Source organism: Balaenoptera ricei, chromosome 1, assembly GCF_028023285.1.
Source record: "Balaenoptera ricei isolate mBalRic1 chromosome 1, mBalRic1.hap2, whole genome shotgun sequence".
In the NCBI taxonomy this organism is placed as follows: domain Eukaryota; kingdom Metazoa; phylum Chordata; class Mammalia; order Artiodactyla; family Balaenopteridae; genus Balaenoptera; species Balaenoptera ricei.
Window position 1 is genome coordinate 4449863 of NC_082639.1, and position 20795 is coordinate 4470657.

Genomic DNA, 20795 nt, shown 5'->3' on the forward strand with positions numbered 1-20795 from the left:
GGAGCCCCTTGCTCTTCCGAGTTTTCTGCCAGCGTCCTGTCCACAGGGCTCACAGGGTAAGACACAGGGCAGGGAAAAGGCAGAGCTCAGAAGTGGGCTGGAGCCCTACCTGCCTCTCTGTGTCAGCTGGAATTTAACTACCGTGGCAGGTGGAACGAGGGCCCCCAAAGACGTCCGTATCCTAATCCCAGAACCTGTGAAAATGTTACCTCGCACGCAGAGGGACCTCACAGGTGTGACGAGGTTAGGGATTTTGAGGTGGGAGCTCAGCCTGGATCACCAGGTGGGCCCCAGGTCATCACAGTGGTCCTCACAAGAGGACGGGAGAGCGAGGAGCCGTGGCAACAGACGCAGGGTCAGAGAGAGGCTGCCGGCTTTGAGGATGGAGGACGGGCCACAAGCCAGCGAATGCACGTTGCCTCTAGAAGCTGGAAAAAGCAAAAAACGGTTCTCTCCTAGAGCCTCCAGAAGGAACGCAGCCCTGCTGACCAAGGAACAGCACTTTTCATTTTACTTACTTTTAATTATAATGGGAACAGCCACGTGTGGCTTCTGACCGCTGTGGGAGGCGGCATTGGCATTGATGGGCTCTTGCAGGCAAATCTGACGTAACCAGAGGACAGAGCTGCTGGGAGCAGAGACTGAACTGTCTGCCTCTGGCTGTCCGAATTCAGCAGGAAAGGGGGCCCCTGGGCTGAGACCGATGAGGGGGACGCGAGCAAAGCCGGGCCTTCCTTGGACTGGACGCCCCTGACTGCGAGAACCCTCAGCCCTGTTTCAAGCTGCTTGACGAAGGCAGGAGTTTCACACACAACTGCGGGGGGGTGGGGGGGTGGGGAACGGCGGCGGCTCTGGCGGTCCAGTGCGGGCGTCTAAGATGGATGGCACTGCACTGATCGGCGTCACCCACCGAGGCGGACGCCCCCGGGCCCGTGCAGCGGACGCCATGTGGTTCAAGCCCGGTCGGTGGTGGGAAGGCACCAGGGCTTGGGGATGAGAGCTCTGGCCCTGGAGCCGACTGTCCGGCTTCCCGGCCAGGCTCCACCATGGACCAGCCCTGCGGCCGTGGGCAGTTTCCTTAACCCCTCCATCGGCAGTTTCCAGATCGGAAAAACGGGGATAACAAGAGCTCTTGTCTCACACCCCCAAGTGAGGGGTAATCGTAAAAAGCACTTTATTAGCACAAAGTCTGGCACTCGAAAGTGAGCAACGTTTGCCAGAGTTATATTTAAATAGACGGAGCACCTGCAGTGAGCAGAGCTGTGAGCTCATCTCGGTTTCTAAATCCCGGTCGAGCTGCCTGGAGTGGCACAACCCAGGAGGGCTGGCAGGTGCCCCACCGACTCCCCCAGCACCCGGGGCCTCTTCCAGGGCAGATTTCAGCAAGAGGACAGGGATTTGGAAAAGAAAACAGAATGATAAAACACTGTTCTTCCCAAGGCCACGTTGTCAAGTGTTGCAAACTTTAAGGACAGCTCAGCGTTTAAGCTCCAGAGAGCCGGGGCAGTGACTGTCCTTAAGGAAAGCGTGGAATCAGCGAAGCAACTTCGGTATTGCTTTTTAAATTTTTATTTATTTATTTATTTGTTTATAAATTTTCTTTTAGTTATTTCTGAGATATACATTTTAAATAACTAGAATTATGACTTATAACATTATATCAGAACATATGATTTTTAGAAATTTCATGTAATGTCTGAAACATTTATATTAACATATTTCCATACAAATAACCCAAAGAAAGTTTAGTATTAGTTGTTTTTATTTTAAAATTATTTATTTATTTATTTATTTATTTTTGGCTGTGTTGGGTCTTCGTTTCTGGGCGAGGGCTTTCTCTAGTTGCGGCAAGCGGGGGCCACTCTTCATCACAGTGCGCGGGCCTCTCACTATCGCGGCCTCTCCTGTTGCGGAGCACAGGCTCCAGACGCGCAGGCTCAGTAGTTGTGGCTCACGGGCCCAGTTGCTCCGCGGCATGTGGGATCTTCACAGACCAGGGCTCGAACCCGTGTCCCCTGCATTGGCAGGCAGATTCTCAACCACTGCGCCACGAGGGAAGCCCAGCTGTTTTTTTTGTATGTTTGTTTTTTTATACTGCAGGTTCTTTTTTTTTTTAATTTAAAAAAAAATTTATTTATTTTATTTATTTATTTTTGGCTGCGTTGGGTCTTCCTTGCTGCGTGCGTGCTTTCTCTAGTTGTGGCGAGCGGGGGGTACTCTTCGTTGTAGTGTGTGGGCTTCTCATTGCAGTGGCTTCTCTTGTTGCAGAGCACGGGCTCTAGGCACGCAGGCATCCGTAGTTGCGGCGCATGGGCTTCGTTGCTCTGCGGCGTGTGGGAACTTCCCAGACCAGGGCTTGAACCCTTGTCCCCTGCATTGGCAGGAGGATTCTTAACAACTGCGCCACCAGGGAAGCCCCTGCAGGTTCTTATTAGTCATCAACTTTATACATATCAGTGTATACATGTCAATTCCAATTGCCCAATTCAGCACACCACCATCCCCACCCCACCGTGGTTTTCCCCCCTTGGTGTCCATACATTTGTTCTCTACATCTGTGTCTCAACTTCTGCCCTGCAAACCGGTTCATCTGTACCATTTTTCTAGGTTCCACATACATGCGTTAATATACGATATTTGTTTTTCTCTTTCTGACTTACTTCACTCTGTATGACAGTCTCTAGATCCATCCACGTCTCAACAAATGACTCAATTTTGTTCCTTTTTATGGCTGAGTAATATTCCATTGTATATATGTACCACTTCTTCTTTATCCATTTGTCTGTCGATGGGCATTTAGGTTGCCTCCATGACCTGGCTATTGTAAACAGTGCTGCAATGAACATTGGGGTGCATGTGTCTTTTTGAATTATGGTTTTCTCTGGGTATATGCCCAGTAGTGGGATTGCTGGATCATATGGTAATTCTATTTTTAGTTTTTTAAGGAACCTCCACACTGTTCTCCATAGTGGCTGTATCAATTTACATTCCCACCAACAGTGCAAGAGGGTTCCCTTTTCTCCACACCCTCTCCAGCATTTATTGTTTGTAGATTTTTTGATGATGGCCATTCTGACTGGTGTGAGGTGATACCTCATTGTAGCTTTGATTTGCATTTCTCTAATAATTAGTGATGTTGAGCAGCTTTTCATGTGCTTCTTGGCCATCTGTATGTCTTCTTTGGAGAAATGTCTATTTAGGTCTTCTGCCCATTTTTGGATTGGGTTGTTTGTTTCTTTAATATTGAGCTGCATGAGCTGTTTATATATTTTGGAGATTAATCCTTTGTCTGTTGATTCGTTTGCAAATATTTTCTCCCATTCTGAGGGTGGTCTTTCCGTCTTGTTTATGGTTTCCTTTGCTGTGCAAAAGCTTTGAAGTTTCATTAGATTCCATTTGTTTATTTTTGTTTTTATTTCCATTACTCTAGGAGGTGGATCAGAAAAGATCTTGCTGTGATTTATGTCAAAGAGTGTTCTTCCTATGTTTTCCTCTAAGAGTTTTATAGTGTCCGGTCTTACATTTAGGTCTCTAATCCATTTTGAGTTTATTTTTGTGTATGGTGTTAGGGAGTGTTCTAATTTCATTCTTTTACATGTAGCTGTCCAGTTTTCCCAGCACTACTTACTGAAGAGACCGTCTTTTCTCCATTGTATATCTTTGCCTCCTTTGTCATAGATTAGTTGACCATAGGTGTGTGGGTTTATCTCTGGGCTTTCTATCTTGTTCCATTGATCTATGTTTCTGTTTTTGTGCCAGTACCATATTGTCTTGATTACTGTAGCTCTGTAGTATAGTCTGAAGTCAGGGAGTCTGATTCCTCCAGCTCCGTTTTTTTCCCTCAAGACTGCTTTGGCTATTCGGGGTCTTTTGTGTCTCCATACAAATTTTAAGATGATTTGTTCTAGTTCTGTAAAAAATGCCATTGGTAATTTGATAGGGATTGCATTGAATATGTAGATTGCTTTGGGTAGTATAGTCATTTTCACAATATTGATTCTTCCAATCCAAGAACATGGTATATCTCTCCATCTGTTGGTATCATCTTTAATTTCTTTCATCAGTGTCTTATAGTTTTCTGCATACAGGTCTTTTGTCTTCCTAGGTAGGTTTATTCCTAGGTATTTTATTCTTTTTGTTGCAATGGTAAATGGGAGTGTTTCCATAATTTCTCTTTCAGATTTTTCATCATTAGTGTATAGGAACGCAAGAGATTTCTGTGCATTAATTTTGCATCCTGCAACTTTACCAAATTCATTGATTAGCTCTAGTAGTTTTCTGGTGGCATTTTTAGGATTCTCTATGTATAGTATCATGTCATCTGCAAACAGTGACAGTTTTACTTCTTCTTTTCCAATTTGTATTCCTTTTATTTCTTTTTCTTCTCTGACTGCCATGGCTAGGACTTCCAAAACTATGTTGAATAACAGTGGTGAGAGTGGACATCCTTGTCTCGTTCCTGATCTTAGAGGAAATGCTTTCAGTTTTTCACCATTGAGAATGATATTTGCTCTGGGTTTGTCATATATGACCTTTATTGTGTTGAGGTAGGTTCCCTCTATGCCCACTTTCTGGAGAGTTTTTATCATAAATGGGTGTTGAATTTTGTCAAAAGCTTTTTCTGCATCTATTGAGATAATCATATGGTTTTTATTCTTCAATTTGTTAATATGGTGTATCACATTGATTGATTTGCATATATTGAAGAATCCTTGCATCCCTGGGATAAATCCCACTTGATCGTGGTGTATGATCCTTTTAATGTGTTGTTGGATTCTGTTTGCTAGTATTTTGTTGAGGATTTTTGCATCTATATTCATCAGTGATATTGGTCTGTAATTTTCTCTTTTTTTGTAGTATCTTTGTCTGGTTTTGGTATCAGGGTGATGGTGGCCTCATAGAATGAGTTTGGGAGTGTTCCTTCTTCTGCAATTTTTGGGAAGAGTTTGAGAAGGATGGGTGTTAGCTCTTCTCTAAATGTTTGATAGAATTCACCTGTGAAGCCATCTGGTCCTGGACTTTTGTTTGTTGGAAGATTTTAATCACAGTTTCAATTTCATTACTTGTGATTGGTCTGTTCATATTTTCTGTTTCTTCCTGGTTCAGTCTTGGAAGGTTATACCTTTCTAAGAATTTGTCCATTTCTTCCAGGTTGTCCATTTTATTGGCATAGAGTTGCTTGTAGTAGTCTCTTAGGATGCTTTGTATTTCTGCGGTGTCTGTTGTAACTTCTCCTTTTTCATTTCTAATTTTATTGATTTGAGTCCTCTCCCTCTTTTTCTTGATAAGTCTGGCTAATGGTTTATCAATTTTATCTTCTCAAAGAACCAGCTGTTAGTTTTTTTGATCTTTGCTATTGTTTTCTTTGTTTCTATTTCATTTATTTCTGCTCTGATCTTTATGATTTCTTTCCTTCTGCTAACTTTGGGTTTTCTTTGTTCTTCTTTCTCTAGTTCCTTTAGGTGTAAGGTTAGATTGTTTACTTGAGATTTTTCTTGTTTCTTGAGGTAGGCTTGTATAGCTACAAACTTCCCTCTTAGAACTGCTTTTTCTGCATCCCATAGGTTTTGGATCGTCGTGTTTTCATTGTCATTTGTCTCTAGGTATTTTTTGATTTCCTCTTTGATTTCTTCAGTGATCTCTTGGTTATTTAGTAACGTATTGTTTAGCCTCCATGTGCTTGTGTTTTTTACGTTTTTTTCCCTGTAATTCATTTCTAATCTCATAGCGTTGTGGTCAGAAAAGATGCTTGATATGATTTCAATTTTCTTAAATTTACTGAGGCTTGATTTGTGACCCAAGATGTGATCTATCCTGGAGAATGTTCCATGAGCACTTGAGAAGAAAGTGTAATCTGCTGTTTTTGGATGGAATGTCCTATAAATATCAATTAAATCTATCTGGTCTATTGTGTCATTTAAAGCTTGTGTTTCCTTATTTATTTTCATTTTGGATGATCTGTCCATTGGTGTAAGTGAGGTGTTAAAGCCCCCCACTATTATTTTGTTACTGTTGATTTTCTCTTTTATAGCTGTTAGCAGTTGCCTTATGTATTGAGGTGCTCCTGTGTTGGGTGCATATATATTTATAATTGTTATATCTTCTTCTTGGATTGATCCCTTGATCATTATGTAGTGTCCTTCCTTGTCTCTTGTAACATTCTTTATTTTAAAGTCTATTTTATCTGATATGAGTATAGCTACTCCAGCTTTCTTTTGATTTCCATTTGCATAGAATATCTTTTTCCATCCCCTCACTTTCAGTCTGTATGTGTCCCTAGGTCTGAAGTGGGTCTCTTGTAGACAGCATATACATGGGTCTTGTTTTTGTATCCATTCAGCAAGCCTGTGTCTTTTGGTTGGAGCATTTAATCCATTCACGTTTAAGGTAGTTATCGATATGTATGTTCCTATGACCATTTTCTTAATTGTTTTAGGTTTGTTTTTGTAGGTCCTTTTCTTCTCTTGTGTTTCCCACTTAGAGAAGTTCCTTTAGCGTTTGTTGTAGAGCTGGTTTGGTGGTGCTGAATTCTCTTAGCTTTTGCTTGTCTGTGAAGCTTTTGATTGCTCTGTCGAATCTGAATGAGATCCTTGCCAGGTAGAGTAATCTTGGTTGTAGGTTCTTCCCTTTCATCTCTTTAAGTATATCATGCCATTCCCTTCTGGCTTGTACAGTTTCTGCTGAGAAGTCAGCTGTTAACCTTATGGGAGTTCCCTTGTATGTTATTTGTCATTTTTCCCTTGTTGCTTTCAATAATTTTTCTTTGTCTTTAATTTTTGCCAATTTGATTACTATGTGTCTCGACGTGTTTCTCCTTGGGTTTATCCTGTATGGGACTCGTTGCGCTTCCTGGACTTGGGTGGCTATTTCCTTTCCCATGTTAGGGAAGTTTTTGACTATAATCTCTTCAAATATTTTCTCGGGTCCTTTCTCTATCTCCTCTCCTTCTGGGACCCCTATAAAGCGAATGTTGTTGCGTTTAATGTTGTCCCAGAGGTCTCTTAGGCTGTCTTCATTTCTTTTCATTCTTTTTTCTTTAGTCCTTTCCACAGCAGTGAATTCCACCATTCTGTCTTCCAGGTCACTTATCCGTTCTTCTGCCTCAGTTATTCTGCTATTGATTCCTTCTAGTGTAGTTTTCATTCAGTTATTGTATTGTTCATCTCTGTTTGTTTGTTCTTTAATTCTTCTAGGTCTTTGTTAAACGTTTCTTGCATCTTCTCGATCTTTGCCTCCATTCCTTTTCTGAGGTCCTGGATCATCTTCACTATCATTATTCTGAATTCTTTTTCTGGAAGGTTGCCTATCTCCACTTCATTTAGTTGTTTTTCTGGGGTTTTACCTTGTTCCTTCATCTGGTATATAGCCCTCTGCCTTTTCATCTTGTCTATCTTTCTGCTAGTGTTGGAGGGTCTCCTGCAGAGGCAGGGGGTGGCTGTGGCTCACCGTGGGGACCTAACTTCGGTATTTCTGACATGACACACCCAAAGCATCTTCTAGAGATTCCTCCCTTCCTACCCTGATAGTCTGGGGAGATTAGTTCTCCACAAGAGGACTAGGTCAGCTTTAGGTTTTCCTACCCAAGGCCTCCAAAACCACTATTTCAAAGGCAACTATTTTCCCCTTTTAACTTTTCTTAGCATTTTAGCATCTCAGTTAAAAAACAGTTCAGAAATGGAGCAAGTGGAAGTAAGTTCAGGTCTTTGGGCTTCATCAGCTTGCCCTGAGTGATGCTGGCAGCCCCGTTATAAGGCGGGTGCCTGGGGGGGCCCCTCTTCCCACCACCCCGCCAGCACAGGGTGCTCAGAACACTGCTGGCCACGGACCAGTGAGGCAGGCGGCCTCACACTGCTACCCATCTTCTGATGGGTCACAGGGCCTGTGACGCTGGAATCCCACACAATCCCGGCTCGTGGACAAAGCGCTCCTCCTTCACCTCAACTTCCCGGCTTGAGTTTGATTCTGTGCACAACTGCCGAGGTCCCCGAACCCGCTGAACCCTGGCGGGAAGGGGGGCGAGTCCTGGCGGACTTCCAGTGCCGGCGGAGGGGCTGGGCTGAGCCTGGTGTGTCACGGGCAGCCATCAAGGCCGTGATCAGAAGGATAGGTCACCAGCGTTAAAGACCGTGGATATGGGCTGGTCTGGGGGCGGGGGGCGAGGGTGTAAGAGAGGTGGGCCTGCCATGGTCCAGGCCGGCAGTGATGGCGTCCTAGAGGAATCTGAGTGGTAACAGCAAACCTGCCACCCTGTGAGAGGGCACAGTCCCCGCCCCTGAGGGCTGCCCCTACCGTGTCCTAAGTGCGGGTGCGGTAGGCTCCCCTCTCAGCGCACACCCTTTGTGGCTGAAATTCAAAGTCATCTTCCGACCTTCTGGGGCTATGTTTTCAGGCTGCTAAGCTGCAGGCGTGGCTTCCTGACAGACACCCCACCCGAGTGACAGGTGAGGCCACAGCCAGGCTGGCGTTTGGCTGAAAGCATACAAAGCACTGTCCTTCTGAGTGGGGAGTTTCACCAGAGGCTGAACGGAGATAGAGCAAAGCACTTCCTGCCTTAGACCTGAAGAAGCTGGTCAACCCAAGGGCCTGGCTTCCTCTCCATTCCAGCTGTTTTTCTAATGAAATATGCTGAAATGGGTAAGTCATAAAGTCATACCCCATCTGCTAAGACACCACCTATGGTCATCAGAATAATGGCCCCCAAAGATGCCCACGCCCTAACCCAGGGGACCTGTGAATACCTTACTTCACATGGCAAAAGGGACTTTGCAGATGGGATTAAGTTAAGGACCTGGAGATGGGGAGAGGATCCCGGATTATCCGGGCAGGCCCCCTGTCACCTCAAGGGTCCTTATAAGAAGGAGGCAGGAGGTCAGAGCAAGGGGAAGGAGATGGGGTGACGGAAGCAGAGGCTGGAGGAAGGGGCCCCAAGTCAACGAATGCAGGCGCTGCTAGAAGCTGGAAAAGCAAGGAAACAGACCCTCCCCTAGAGCCTCCAGAAGGATCACAGCCTGTGGACCTCTTTGAGACACCTGACCTTGGGAACCATAAAAGAATGCTTTTTGTTTTTAAATCACTGGTTTGTGAAAATTCAAACAACAGCGATGGGAAACTCATACGGATGGCATGTGCGGCTGGCAACGCATAGTAACTTCTGGGCTCTCCCCCACTGTGTCACAGCAGCCTTAGGGGGTGGGGGGCACCCCTCCCGGGAGGACCAGGAGGAGGCTGCTCATGAGTGGTGGGGGGGAGAAAGGAGGGGACCCCCAGCTGTGTGTCTGAGAGGTGGGATGTGACCAGGGTGACATTCAAGGATTTCCCCAACAGGACGGGTGGGCACTGCCCGATGAGGCCGGGCGCTGGCATGGACAGCTGCTGCACGATGGCCACATCCCAGGGTGCCCACCTGCTCAGTCACCTGCGTGTGCCCAGGACCACCTGCTGGCACCTTTTCCATGAAAATAACATGACTTAAAAAATAGTCCTTGTGCTAAGTTTTACCCTCGACCTAGGGACAAGTTAATTCTACACCTCCAGAAGAAGAAGTGTGACCCCTTGGTCCACGCCATTGTGCTTTCCTGTCATCACTAAACATTTGCTTCTCGGCTCCTTCTTCTGCCACCTGGAGAAAAGCCACTGGTCCCTCTTCAGTGTCCCCATGCCGGGAGCACACGGCCTCTCGATTTTGCCCTAGGGGGGCTGTTCTCTGGAGTCAGGTCCCAGGGCTGCCCCCCGTCCAGCTGTGCAACTGCCTGTCTCAGAACTGGGGCACCTCCCTCTGGACCCCTCAGAGCTGCTCCTCCTCTGGGCTGGCGCTGACCTGACCGCTGGCTCTCATCAGGGCAAGACCCACATCCATGTGGGCAACGGGACAGGGAAAGGGTGGTTTGGGGCACAGAAGAGTCTTTACCCACCTACAGTTTTGCAGAAGAGAAAGTGAGCTTGTGTCTACAAGAGTTAAACTGTAAGAAAAGAAAGCATCTGTAGTGAGTTGACGGTGGCCCCCAAAAGATCAGTCCATTCAGCACCTGAGAATGTGACCTTATTCGGAATAAGCGTCTCTGCAGGTGTCATTAAGGACCTGACACGAGAGCCTCCTGGATCACCCAGGTGGGCCCTAGATCCTCTGTAAGCATCCTCATAAGTCACAGAGGAAGAGAAGAGAGGCGGGGTGCGGCCCCGGGAGGGAGACGGAGGATGGGCCACAGCCCAGGGACGCAGGAGGCATCCTCCCCGGAGCCTCTGGAGGGCGCGGACGCCTGGCCTCCAGAACCGGGAGGGAACACACTGCTGTGCTTCGAGCCCCCAGGTTGTGGTCGCGGCTGTGCCGCCCGGGGACATGCACACACATTCTCACTGCCCCGCGTCCTCACCTCTCGGCCCCTTCACGCTGGAGCAGAACCACGAGGCCAGGGACCGGCCCAGCTCGCAGGCCGTGCCCCGGAGAGCCCCGCGGGCTCACAGCCATCTCAGCAGACTGGCATCAGAAAATCAAAGCAGAGCCACCGGGAATGTCAACCCCACCCCTTCACTGGGTGTCTGACACGCTTCCAATGCCCAGTGCCAAGAACCCAGAGCCCACGGGGCCACACCAGGCGCAGCCGGCCTCGCCCTGTGCTTCCCCAGAAAGGAGAGTACAGCACGGGGGAACAGGGGCCGCTGCCCTTTGGCATCGAACACGGCATGTGACATTGTGTGCGAGGCGGCCGAACAGCGACCTTGGCCTGGCAGCGCCCGGCCGGGCTCCTCGCTGGAGCCACAGCGCAGGGCGGAGAGCGGAGGAGCAGGGACACTCCCTGGAAAACAACAAATAAGGTGTGACACTGTCCAACGGCCCCAGGGGACTCCATAACTGTTATTTCAGTTTGGCCCAAATTCCTCTATACACAAAACAAGATGTGACCTGAGAAAACAGAAGCAACCTCTCTGCTCCCTGGGGCGCTCCCCAGGCCAGGAGGCCCAGCTCTGGGGCTCCAGGCCGCACAGGCCCACGGCCAAGGCTGTGACGGCACGAGGCGCATGGGGGGGCCTGCGGAGGGCTCAGTGCCACAGAGGGTAGCTGGTGAGCCCCCAGCCCGCCCCGCACTCTCACTCCATCCACGGTGGAATGTTCCGCCAGGAAGTACGGCTAGTGAAAATGGAGGTCCCTTTCTGTGCTTTGGAATACGAGTAACATTTTAGAAACAAAGTCCTCTCTGCACCCACGTAGCCCTGACGTACCCCAGGCCCCTCAACGTACCCCTAGAAAAAGCGCTCTCCTCCAGCCGGGGTTCACTGTCTCCGCTCAAAATGAACCAACGCGGCCCCTCCTTGACCTCTTTGAAAGGTAATTCTGGTCACACGAGGGACTGAGGGTGAAGTGTCGGGGGTGAGGGCTCTTTCATCAGCTCCTTTTTTCTAACCAAGGTCGACTTTCATTCTTTGGGAGCTTCCCTCAACTGCAAAGCACCTTTGCCAACAGGGCTGACCTTGAGGAGTCTGGCGGGCTCTCGAGGAAGGCCCACTTTGTTTCTTAGCTGGCGGTGCTCAAAGGGCACCCGGGAGACAGTGAACAAGCGAGCTCTGTGGAACGTAAGTGCATTTTGCACAGTGGGTTTTGAAGTCACGTTTAACAGTGGAGCTGTGGACTTCCCTGGTAGCACAGTGGTTAAGAATCTGCCTGCCAATGCAGGAGACACGGGTTCGAGCCCTGGTCCGGGAAGATCCCACATGCCGCAGAGCAACTAAGCCTGTGTGCCAAACTACTGAGCCTGTGCTCTGGAGCCCGCGAGCCACAACTACTGAGCCTGTACGCCACAACTACTGAAGCCCGCGTGCCTAGAGCCCGTGCTCCGCAACAAGAGAAGCCACCGCAATGAGAAGCCCGCGCACCACAACGAAGAGTCGCCCCCACTCACCGCAACTAGAGAAAGCCCCTGCGCAGCAACAAAGACCCAACGCAGCCAAAAATAAAAAAAATATTAAAAAACAAACAAACAAACAAACAAAAAAACAGTGGAGCTGTGATCACAGTAATTTACCCAGGGAGCGGTTCCAGAAAAGGAGAGGCCAGGAATCGTGGCACGACAGGAGTCTTCCCTTCCCAAACGTCCCCCCCCCCCCCACCACACACAGCACCAAGGCCCGGGGAGGACCAGCCAAGACAGACAAGATCCACTTGTTCTGGGCAAATCCTAAAATGACACTGTGCTCTGTGTCTGAGGCAATCGCCTCCTAGCTGGGAAGAGATTCTGCAAAGCAGAGGAAAGCAGTTCTGCAGACCACCCTTCCCCTAAAAGCACCCAAATCCAGTGTGGGTCAGACTGACGTGCTCTCAGTTAGGCCGGGAAGGGGAGGCACCCCTTCACCCTTCCGCTCTCAGGACGCTCTGTCCCCAGCGCTCAGGCGTTCAACCGACAGGCGTGTCTGCAGGAGAGAGCGCGCGGCCGGGCTGGGACCAGGCCGGGGCCTCGGAGCCCGGAGGAGGCCTCTGTGGGTCTGGACCCAGCACTGCTCCGCTCAGCGGCGCCCCTCGAGGCCGGGGGCAAGGAGTCAGCCTCCCTTCCTTCTCCTCTGTCCCCCCACGGCCCGGGGGCGGGTCTGACTCAGCTTTTCCAACGGCTGCCTCCCTGGTGAGGCTCCTTCAGAACCAGTGAGGCTCTCGCAGCCCGGACACCCCCGACCCCACGGTGAAGGGCTGCTTTCTGGGGGCGCGTGGCCTCATCTCAGAAGACACGACAGACAGAAATCACCACGTGCCAGGAGGGGACAGTCCCTGTACCTCTTCAGATGAGCATTAATGTGAAACAAGCATGGGAACCGTCTTGTTTCTGGGCGGGGCTGGGACTGGACCTCGGTGTCGGGGAAAACCACCAACACCAGCGCTGCCCTGGATGCTGCAGGCAGGCTGGCCGAGGAGAGGGCCGGGGGCTTCTCTGCTCTGCCCCCGCCACTGCGTACGGCACGGGTGACCTGTGCCCCCTCCAGAGAGGTTACGTGCCGCCACGGGATCTGGTGGCAGTGGTCGCAGCAACCGTGCGCGTAGGGTCTTCGCAGGGCTCCGTGCCTGGGGCAGTTTAAGAGAACAAGTTTATGCTGCTCTTCAGCAGGATAAAGGCCCCAATCACATCTGAGTTACAGAATTTACCAGACTGAAAAGTCAAACCGGCAAACCGTAACTTCACAGATGCATCACCAAAGGCAGACTCGAGGCTCTGGCTCCTGTGTCCTGGCAGACGGGCAGAGGCCAGGGCCCGGGACAGGCAGGGTGAAAGAGCAAACTGTACACGGGACCCAAACAGCCGAGGCAGCGCCCCTCTCTGTCGGCGGAGTTCTCTTACCTTTTCGGATCTTGTCGTAAAAGTTAATGGCGTCCACGGAAGCCGTGACTATGTTGGTCTTGCAGTGACGCGCGGCCACGATCCCGGCCACCTCGTCCATGAGCTTCATGGTGACCCCTGCAGAGAAGGGCAGGCGGCAGGTTAGACATGGGGAAGGGAAGCCTACTGCCCGTCCTGGAAACAAGTTGTGGGAAACAATGCCCCCGTTCCCACCCGCAGGGCCGCAAACCTGGCTGCCTTGAGAGCTTTGGAAGATGACTGTGGCTGAGGTTTTAGGCCACTGACAAAGTCACGACCGTTCTCCTAACCTCTACAGGCATCCTATCCTGCCAGGAAAGCTTCGTCACACTCTCCACCAGGATGGCCGCAATCAGAAAGCCAGACGCCAAGCGCCGGTGAGAATGTGGAGAAATCGGAACCCTCTACACGGCTGCTGGGGATGGAAATGGTGCAGCCGCTTTGCAAACAGTTGGAAGGGTCTCGAAAGGTTAAACACAGAGCTGCTACGTGACCCAGCAATTCCACTCCTAGGTGTGCACTGGAGAGAAATAAAAACATGCGTTCACGCAGACTTGTACACGAGTTTTTGATCCCATGAGAGCATTACTCATAATAGCCCCAGAGTGGAAGCAACCCAAATGTGCACCAACCCATAAATGCACAAGGAAAATATGGCATAGCCATACAATGGAATATTATTTAGCAGTAAAAAGAAACAAAGTACTGACACAGGCTACAACATGGATGAACCTTAACAACATTACGCTGAGTAAAAGAAGCCAGACACAAAAGACCACATATTGGAGGATTCCACTTATATGAAATATCCAGAATAGGCAAATCCACAGATAGAGAAAGTAGATTAATGGCTGCCTAGGATAGGGGATTCGGGAGAAGTGGGGAACGGCTGCTAATGTGGTTATGCGGCTTCTCTTTGGGGTGATGAAAACGTTCTAACATTGATTGTGGTGACGGTTGTGTAACTCTGAATACACTAAAAATCAATGACTTGTAATGGGTGAGCTGTATGGCATGTGAATTACATCTCAATAAAGCTGTTACATAAGAAAACAAACAAAACTAGACAAGTGGGCTGACCGAAAGAGCACTGTCGGGCCAAGGTGTCTAAAACCTCAGGCTGTAGACGTTTTCTTCTGCTCGCGCCCCCTTAACTGACGGGATCAGGATGGCATACCTGCTGCTAACGCCCCAACCCCCGTTCCTGCCCCACCAAGGGCAACACAATATTCTTCTTATCTCATATTTAAAACCTTAAACCATATCTTTTATTAGGTCAAACTACATGAAATGGCCAATATTCAACCATTTTTGACCTATAAAAGCAGCAAAATGATATCGATCTACCTGATAACTATCAGAAAACTTAAAAGTTAGGGGGACTTCCCTGGTGACGCAGTGGTTAAGAATCCGCCTGCCAATGCAGGGGACACGGGTTCGAGCCCTGTTCCGGGAAGATCCCACGTGCCGCGGAGCAACTAAGCTCGTGCGCCACAACTACTGAGCTTGCGCTCTAGAGCCCGCGAGCCACAACTATGGAAGCCCGCGCGCCTAGAGCCCGTGTTCTGCAACAAGAAAAGCCACCGCAATGAGAAGGCCGCGCACCGCAACGAAGAGTAGCCCCCACTCGCCACAACTAGAGAAAGCCCGCGTGCAGCAACGAAGACCCAACACAGCCAAAAAACACAAACAAAAAACAAAAAACAAAACAGTTATGTACATCCACCCAAGGATACAGAATGATTTCTAAAAATGCAGAGAGAGGCAGGCTCATAAAACCCTGGCTCCCAGGGAGTCATGTTTCAGGTGGGGCTCGTGGACTTCAGTGCCTGCAGGCCAGTCAGGTGACGCCGGACAGCTGACAGCGAGGAGAGCTGGCGGGGACCCTTCTACAGGACAGCTGCTGCTCGGCCCCTCCTACTGTCCCTCACCCCCAGGAACAAGGGCCCAGCACGACCAGACTAACGATATTTCAAGAGAAGCCTGGAACCTACGAGTTTATGAGGAATCTACCAATTTTTAAACATTGGTGATTAATTAAAACTCTCTTTACTGTGAAGGGGAAACAAAATACAATAAACTAAAAACAGGACAGAAGCCCCTTCTGTAATGGACCAGAGGCCTCGTACAGATACTACAGCAGAAGACACTACTTACAAGGAACATGGGAGACAGGGAGGGGCCCTCTGTCTGGGAGGGGCATACCTGGGGGTTTGGTATACTCTTCTCTCTACTTTTGTGTATATTTGAGCATGTCCATAATAAAAAAGTTTTTTTAAAAAAACATTAGGGTTGTTGATTTTAAAATTATGCTTCTATTACCATGACTTTTCTCATGCAAGATCCTGATGATGACGATAAAGCATGGAGACAATGGGGCAGAGTTAGCTGGCACCTGCCACTCTCAAAGCGTTTTCAAAGATACTGCGTCATTCTGCTCAACGGAGGCTCAAAGTCACACAAGGTCCAATTCTAAAGAGAGTGCAAATGAGAGGCTGGGGAAAGGCTCTTCGGCAGAAAACAGAACCACCGGTGCCAGGTTTTAACCCTGGGCGGCTGGCAGGGCAGGGAGGCCCTGGGCTTCAAGCAGCTCGGCGCTCAAGGTCTGAGACAAGGGGTAACACCTGGCTTTGCGAGGAGCCTCTCTGGTGGGTTATTTTAAGTCATATTGGAAATGGACCCGGGAAGCCATGCCTAAGCCCAGCACGAGTCCTTCCTGGCCTTTCTACCCACAGTGAGGGAGGGGCCTTGATGAAGGCGGGGCAAGTGCCGGCTTAGCAGCCAAGTCCCTCACTGGCCCGGGGCTCCAAGGAGGTGAAAACACAGGCCAGCATACAGGTCACCTGGCGGGGGAGGGCACTGTCCCTCCCACATGGTGGTTCAGAGCTGGGACGGCCTGGGCCTGAGTGCCCCCTGCCCCCGCCTGGCTGGGGACCCTGAGCGGGCAGATCATCCTCCGAGCTTTGGGTGCTGCATCTGCAAATTAGAAGCGGTGGCAGCGGTGACACGCAGGTGACTTTGAGGAGCAAACAGGAGGAGCCCAGCAGCTACAGCTCAGAGACTCAGGGGCTAGTGGACGTCACTGAACTCCACCCTGATTTAATTTGGGGCTTTGGGTAGAGAGCTGTGGTCTAGAGGATAAATATCAACAGAAAAAGAAAGACAAGGGAAATGTCTCAGAACACCAGGAAACACGTTGGGCAAGGGCGACACACACCGCCTGCGGATGAGGCCGTGGGTCAGTGTGCGTGTTTGCCTGCGTGTGTGTGCACGTGCGTGTGTGTTTGTTTCCTAGAGGGAGTGAGAGAGCCCAGACTGAGTGCTCCTAGGCTGACCTGCCTCATAAAATTCATGTCGTTAGAGCAGCTGGACAAGTGGTCCCACTCTCGAAAGGACTCGGCGTGAGCTGGAGGCTTGAATTCAGAAGCTGTTTCCCGTAGACTTACTCCCAGTGCGGTAAGTGACCAACAAAGCTCATTCAGTGTCTGGGGTCGGCTGCATTTGCCATGAAACACAGCTGCAAAGACGATAATTTATTACATTAAGAAAAGGCCGATCCAGAGTCTTGAAACAGTTGAATGCAAGAAGGATGAAGAGACAGAGGGGATTCTGGTAGAAACTGTATGCGTGTGTCACGGGGGAGGGGGGTTTGCGGGCATTTTAACCAGAGGATGTTAGAAATTTATGGCGGAATGTGTATTACGTGCGGCTGTCCTGTTTTTCGATGGAGACACCAGCGAACTCAGCCACGTCAGGGTCCTTCTGGGAACAGACGAGACAGAGATAGCCAGAGGTTTTTTTCGAGACAAAAACAAAGAAAGGCGACACTGGAGTCTGGCGCAGGATGGTGGTGGGAGTAGAGAACTAGACGAAAAACAGCAGGCGTTTACGGAGGTCCAGGCACCGGCAACGCTCCAGCGTGTGGCTCAGAGCCCCTCGGGCTGGAAGGACACTGTCCTTGTTCACTGATGCCCCCCGGGGCCGGCCCCATGGTAGGCTCTTAGCACATACTCAGTGTAAGAACAAATGAATGAATGAACGAATGAATGAGTGCTGGCCCTCCCTGGCCAGCAGCCTCGGAGGGGGAGGGGCCCTTATTGTCTCCGTTTTACAAAGCAGGAAGTAGAGGCACAGAGAGGCATGTGTCCGTGGCTCACGCCCTCGGGCAGAGGTGGGGGGACCAGCCCCTGACCACAGGCCACTGGAGGCCACGCCGCCTCTCGACCCAGATCCCACGGTACTGAGACTAAGACAGGACAGTGGAGAATGGAGCTCAAGGTCCTGCTGAGAAGTGGTGGTGGCAGCGACATCCGTGTGTGCAGGGTGGGGGTCCCGGACCCAGAGCTCCCAAGTCACCTGACGGTGTCACTGGGGAGGGGTGGCTTGGAGGTCGGAAAGAAAGAATTTATACTGGGATTAATGTTTAGAACACAGAAAGTACCTACAATTAATCCCTTATTTGTAGGTCCTGGAAAGCAGGAGCTAAGAATGGAAGACTAAATGGAACAAGTAATAATCAGCTCCTTCACCAAGCGTTTTGTCCCATTTATCCAAAATGCAGTGACTTCCCTGGTGGCGCAGTGGTTAAGAATCCACCTGGCAATGCAGAGGACCCAGGTTCGATCGTCGGTCCAGGAAGATCCCACATGCCACAGAGCAACTGAGCCCATGCGCCACAACTACTGAGCCTGCGAGCCACAACTACTGAAGCCCGCATGCCTAGAGCCCGTGCTCTGCAACAAGAGAAGCCACCACAATGAGAAGCCCGCGCACTGCAACCAAGACCCAACGCAGCCAAAAATAAAAAATAAAAAATAAAAAAAATTTTAAAAATGCAGGTAGAGGTTCCACGAGGGACTTCACTGTTACGAAATATACTGCAGATCCAAAGCGTGTGCTAGCCAGGATGGGCTCTGAGCCCAGGGCACAGGGGGTGGGGCGGGGGAACGTGAGCAGCTGTCTGAGCTCCTGGTGCCAGATGCCCCATCAGCCCGGTGTGGCACCCCCAGACCACCGCATCACGTGACACGGAAGCTGGCACAGGGTGGGGACATGCCTTATTGTCCCCGTGTCCTGACCAATTCAGAACATGACACACAGCACTCAGAAAGGGCTGCAAGTGAGTAAGTGAGTCAGGGACCAAAGGAACGCCGAATCGACCCCAGGAAGCAGCTCCAATAGCGAGTCACAGGGCCCAAACCTGGGTAACAATCACAGTTAGTCCAGGTGAGGCCAGGAAAAGCCAGGTGAGCTGCTAGGGGACGTGTTCGATGACAAAATCACCATTCATCTCACACTTGAAGAGACAGCCCCCTGCCGACCCCAAGAGCCGGCACACAAATCTGAGCTGGGAGACCAGGGAGAGAACTGCGATTGGCTGAGACCCACAGGAAACAAGTGGTTACAGTGACGGCTCCTGGACCGAGGCCCTGGCCTCCCAGCGCCCAGGTCAGGGGGCAGACATGACCCCACCACGCGAGTCTACTATCAGATGATACCCCGAATCGGGGTCGATCCCAGGTACTGGGACAGTGATATACGGGCAGCGGGTGACAAGGCTGAGGAGGAATCCCAGCACTGAGGGACAGCAGGTCTGCTCCACAAGGAGAGGAGCTGCAGGCGGGCCTCACCTGGGCCATCTCCGCCCACCTCCGTTATCTCCACCTCCCGGGGACCACGGTGGGGTCAGTGGGAAGTGACAGCAAGGTAGATTTTAGGGCTCACTACACGGAAAAGCTTTCTGGGGGAAAAACTTAGACTTGTGCAGAACTCAAGTGTTTGGCCTTCTACAGGCGGGGCTCCCGGCCCCCCGCTTTGCGTGCGGGTAGCACGGGGTCAGCGCTGGAAGCAGGAACCTGTGCCCGCGGCTCCCGGCGGCCCCGAGTCTGTTCTCACAAACGCGATGGAGAAGCGTGAAGCATAACCGGGCCCTCTGGGGTCCTGTGTGCAAAGTGGACTCTGGCGGCTACTTAGAGGGAAGGGAACTGATCTCGTAAAACCGAGACTACAGGCACCTCGGAGACATTGCGAGCTCGGTTCCAGACCCCTGCAATACAGGGAATTTAGAAATAGAGTTGGTCAAACGAATTTTTTGGTTTCCCAGTGCATATAAAAGTTAGGTTTATACTACACTGTAGTCTATTAAGTGTGCAATAGCATTATGTCTAAAAAAGCAATGTACATACCTTAAATAAAAAGAATTTACTGCTAAACAATGCTAACCATCATCTGGGCTTTCAGTGAGTTGTAATCTTTTGCAACAGCAACTGTTGCAACCAAAGTCACTGATCACAGATCACCATAACAAATAGAAGAATAATGAAAAAATTTGAAATATTCCAAGAATTACCAAAATGTGACACAGAGACATGAAGGGAGCAAATCCTGTTGGAAATTGGGTGCTGGACAGAGTTGCTCAATGCAGAGCTGCCACAAGCCTTCAATTTGTTAAAAAAAAAAAAAAAAAATCTGTGAAGCACAATAAAGTGAAGCTCAATAAAACAAGGTCTGCCTGTATAATAAAATGTTGATTACGAGCCCTCTTTCCTCTTCCCGGTGAGGAACAACCCTGGACCCATCGCTGCATGGGTCTGGGCTGAGACATTCTTGTTCTCTGTTGCTAAGGGAAAATGGCCCTTGCAGAAAACAGACAATAAAATCCGCATAATCTCATCCCATTATGACATTTGTAAAGAAAGACTGTTATACCAAAATACCCTTATCTATGATTGTAGACACGAGACATTACAATCAATGTGTCCACTGAGAAAAGTAAATTTTGTTTAAAAACAAAAACAACCAGAAACCCAGCTGCCTGGTTTGTAACTGCCCTTCCTCTAACTTTGCCCAGCCGGGCCCCCTGTCCTGCCAGAGGGAGCCACCAGCCCTCTTTGACACTGGAAGTCACCTTCTCCCCTTCACTTTTTTACGCTTTAATTAAAAATATCAAGTATCCGAGTTTTCTCAAAAATGCCTCTTTCCAGGTTCCCACTGAAAAACCTCATCAATTCCTTCCCATTTAGATACGATAGGTGCCGCTGACGATGGGAAAAGGACTTTGGCAAATTAGTCTCTCGTGAGCTGCTCTTATTACCCGAGATTCGCCATTTAAAAGATGACAACAAAACTGTAGGATTTGCCGCCCTTGGATACTGCGTTCATTTCAGGAATTATGGGAAGGAAAAAAAGTAAGACTTGCTTGGCCACTAACATGCCAGATAAACATCGGGTACAAGAGATATTTTGGAATCTAACACCTAACTGCTTACAGGTTTGCTTTTGTTTTTGATTTTAAAGTACTGACAACATGTTGACTGGCCTGAAAATAGAGGCTGAATTTTCTTTTCCCGGCCTGCCTGGCTGACTGGGTCACGCCTGCTGCAAACCCAAAGCAGCCGTCGGCAGCTCAGAGCCCGGCGCCACCGGCTGCGCTGTGGGGGGCAATTCGTGATGCCCCCATTT

The 20795-nt window shown here is 49.8% G+C and overlaps 1 protein-coding gene and 1 long non-coding RNA gene across 3 annotated transcripts in view; one reads left to right on the forward strand and one right to left on the reverse strand.

Annotated features, from left to right (window-relative positions):
* Positions 1-20795, reverse strand: part of ACOT7 (acyl-CoA thioesterase 7) — a 92808-nt gene that overhangs the window by 21509 nt on the left and 50504 nt on the right. Inside the window, exon 7 of the mRNA XM_059894620.1 lies at positions 13317-13433. Within this exon, the coding sequence (XP_059750603.1) occupies positions 13317-13433 (117 nt within the window). The remainder of the gene's footprint in view (positions 1-13316; positions 13434-20795) is intronic.
* On the forward strand, positions 16501-18125 carry LOC132347790 (uncharacterized). 2 transcript variants are annotated; one of them, XR_009497299.1, is made up of 3 exons: positions 16501-16572; positions 16701-16790; positions 17896-18125. It is a non-coding gene; the product is annotated as an uncharacterized LOC132347790 (long non-coding RNA). The 2 variants fall into 2 exon arrangements; XR_009497298.1 differs by lacking the exon at positions 17896-18125 and adding an exon at positions 17800-17879.